Genomic DNA, 1,028 nt, shown 5'->3' with positions numbered 1-1,028 from the left:
TATATATATATGTATATATAATATATATTATATATATATGTATATATATATGTATATATAATATATATGTATATATATATGTATATATAATATATATGTATATATATATGTATATATAATATATATTATATATATATATGTATATATATATGTATATATAATATATATGTATATATATATGTATATATAATATATATTATATATATGTGTGTATATATATATATATATATATAATAAAATCAATTTTGTGTATAGTTAATGAAGTCATGCAAATTACTTTAAAAGTACTATATAAGTTTAGGCATTAAATTCATAACCATTTTAAAGTGTTTTCCCCGTTGTCGAACGAATATTTTACAAATTTTACGTTCGAAGCTTTGACCTTATTGTGTTAATAAGTTCCGCATAGATGAATACATAGCCAACTGAAGTAAAGTACAAATGTTTAGTTTAGAAAGAATTACAAATGAAGTTTATGTTAAAAGATGTGAAGAGTTTTCAATATACTCAATTGATATTTCTTCACTTGCAGTCTTGAATGTATCAAATTTATAAACAGGTGAGTATGCAATTTATTCACTTGCAAACTGGAAAACACCGAAGAAAATATATAGTTTCTATCATTTAATAATATAAAAATAATTGAGATTTTTAAAAATCTTTCTCTGTAAATGATGGTAAAATATATGTATAGTTTCTGTCTTGAATCTGTTAGTCCCTGATAGTATGCGGCAACAGGACTTATCTTTCATAGTCCGACTGTTTGCATCTTAGTAGTTTGTCATGTAGATAGCTGTCAGCATGTAGAGGACGATCTGCTTCAAAATTTGCTACTTTGCAGATATTGGGATTCCGATTATTTATTTATCTTCTTCTATGAGTCTTTCCAAAAATAGTACTTTACATTTTTTTTTTTTTTTTTTTTACGTAAGTAAAAAATATTTAAACATAAGTGCTTTGATGTTTTATATTTTTGACACCGCGGAAAAATGCATTTCCGACAGCTTACGAAGTCAACTAAGACAATT

General features: G+C 23.5%; 1 protein-coding gene across 6 annotated transcripts in view; it reads left to right on the top strand.

Annotated features, from left to right (window-relative positions):
* LOC106879189 (splicing regulatory glutamine/lysine-rich protein 1) overlaps positions 1 to 1,028 on the top strand; it is a 38,930-nt gene that overhangs the window by 3,652 nt on the left and 34,250 nt on the right. For 5 of the 6 annotated variants that reach the window (XM_014928640.2, XM_014928643.2, XM_014928642.2 and 2 more), the window contains exon 2: positions 533 to 559. The exons of the other annotated variant lie outside the window; for it this stretch is intronic. In XM_014928640.2, coding sequence (XP_014784126.1) covers positions 533 to 559 — 27 coding nt within the window. The remainder of the gene's footprint in view (positions 1 to 532; positions 560 to 1,028) is intronic. 6 annotated transcript variants of the gene reach the window in all.

The sequence above is a fragment of the Octopus bimaculoides genome, chromosome 8 (genome assembly GCF_001194135.2).
Source record: "Octopus bimaculoides isolate UCB-OBI-ISO-001 chromosome 8, ASM119413v2, whole genome shotgun sequence".
NCBI lineage: Eukaryota > Metazoa > Mollusca > Cephalopoda > Octopoda > Octopodidae > Octopus > Octopus bimaculoides.
This window is presented reverse-complemented; position numbering and strand designations above follow the sequence as displayed.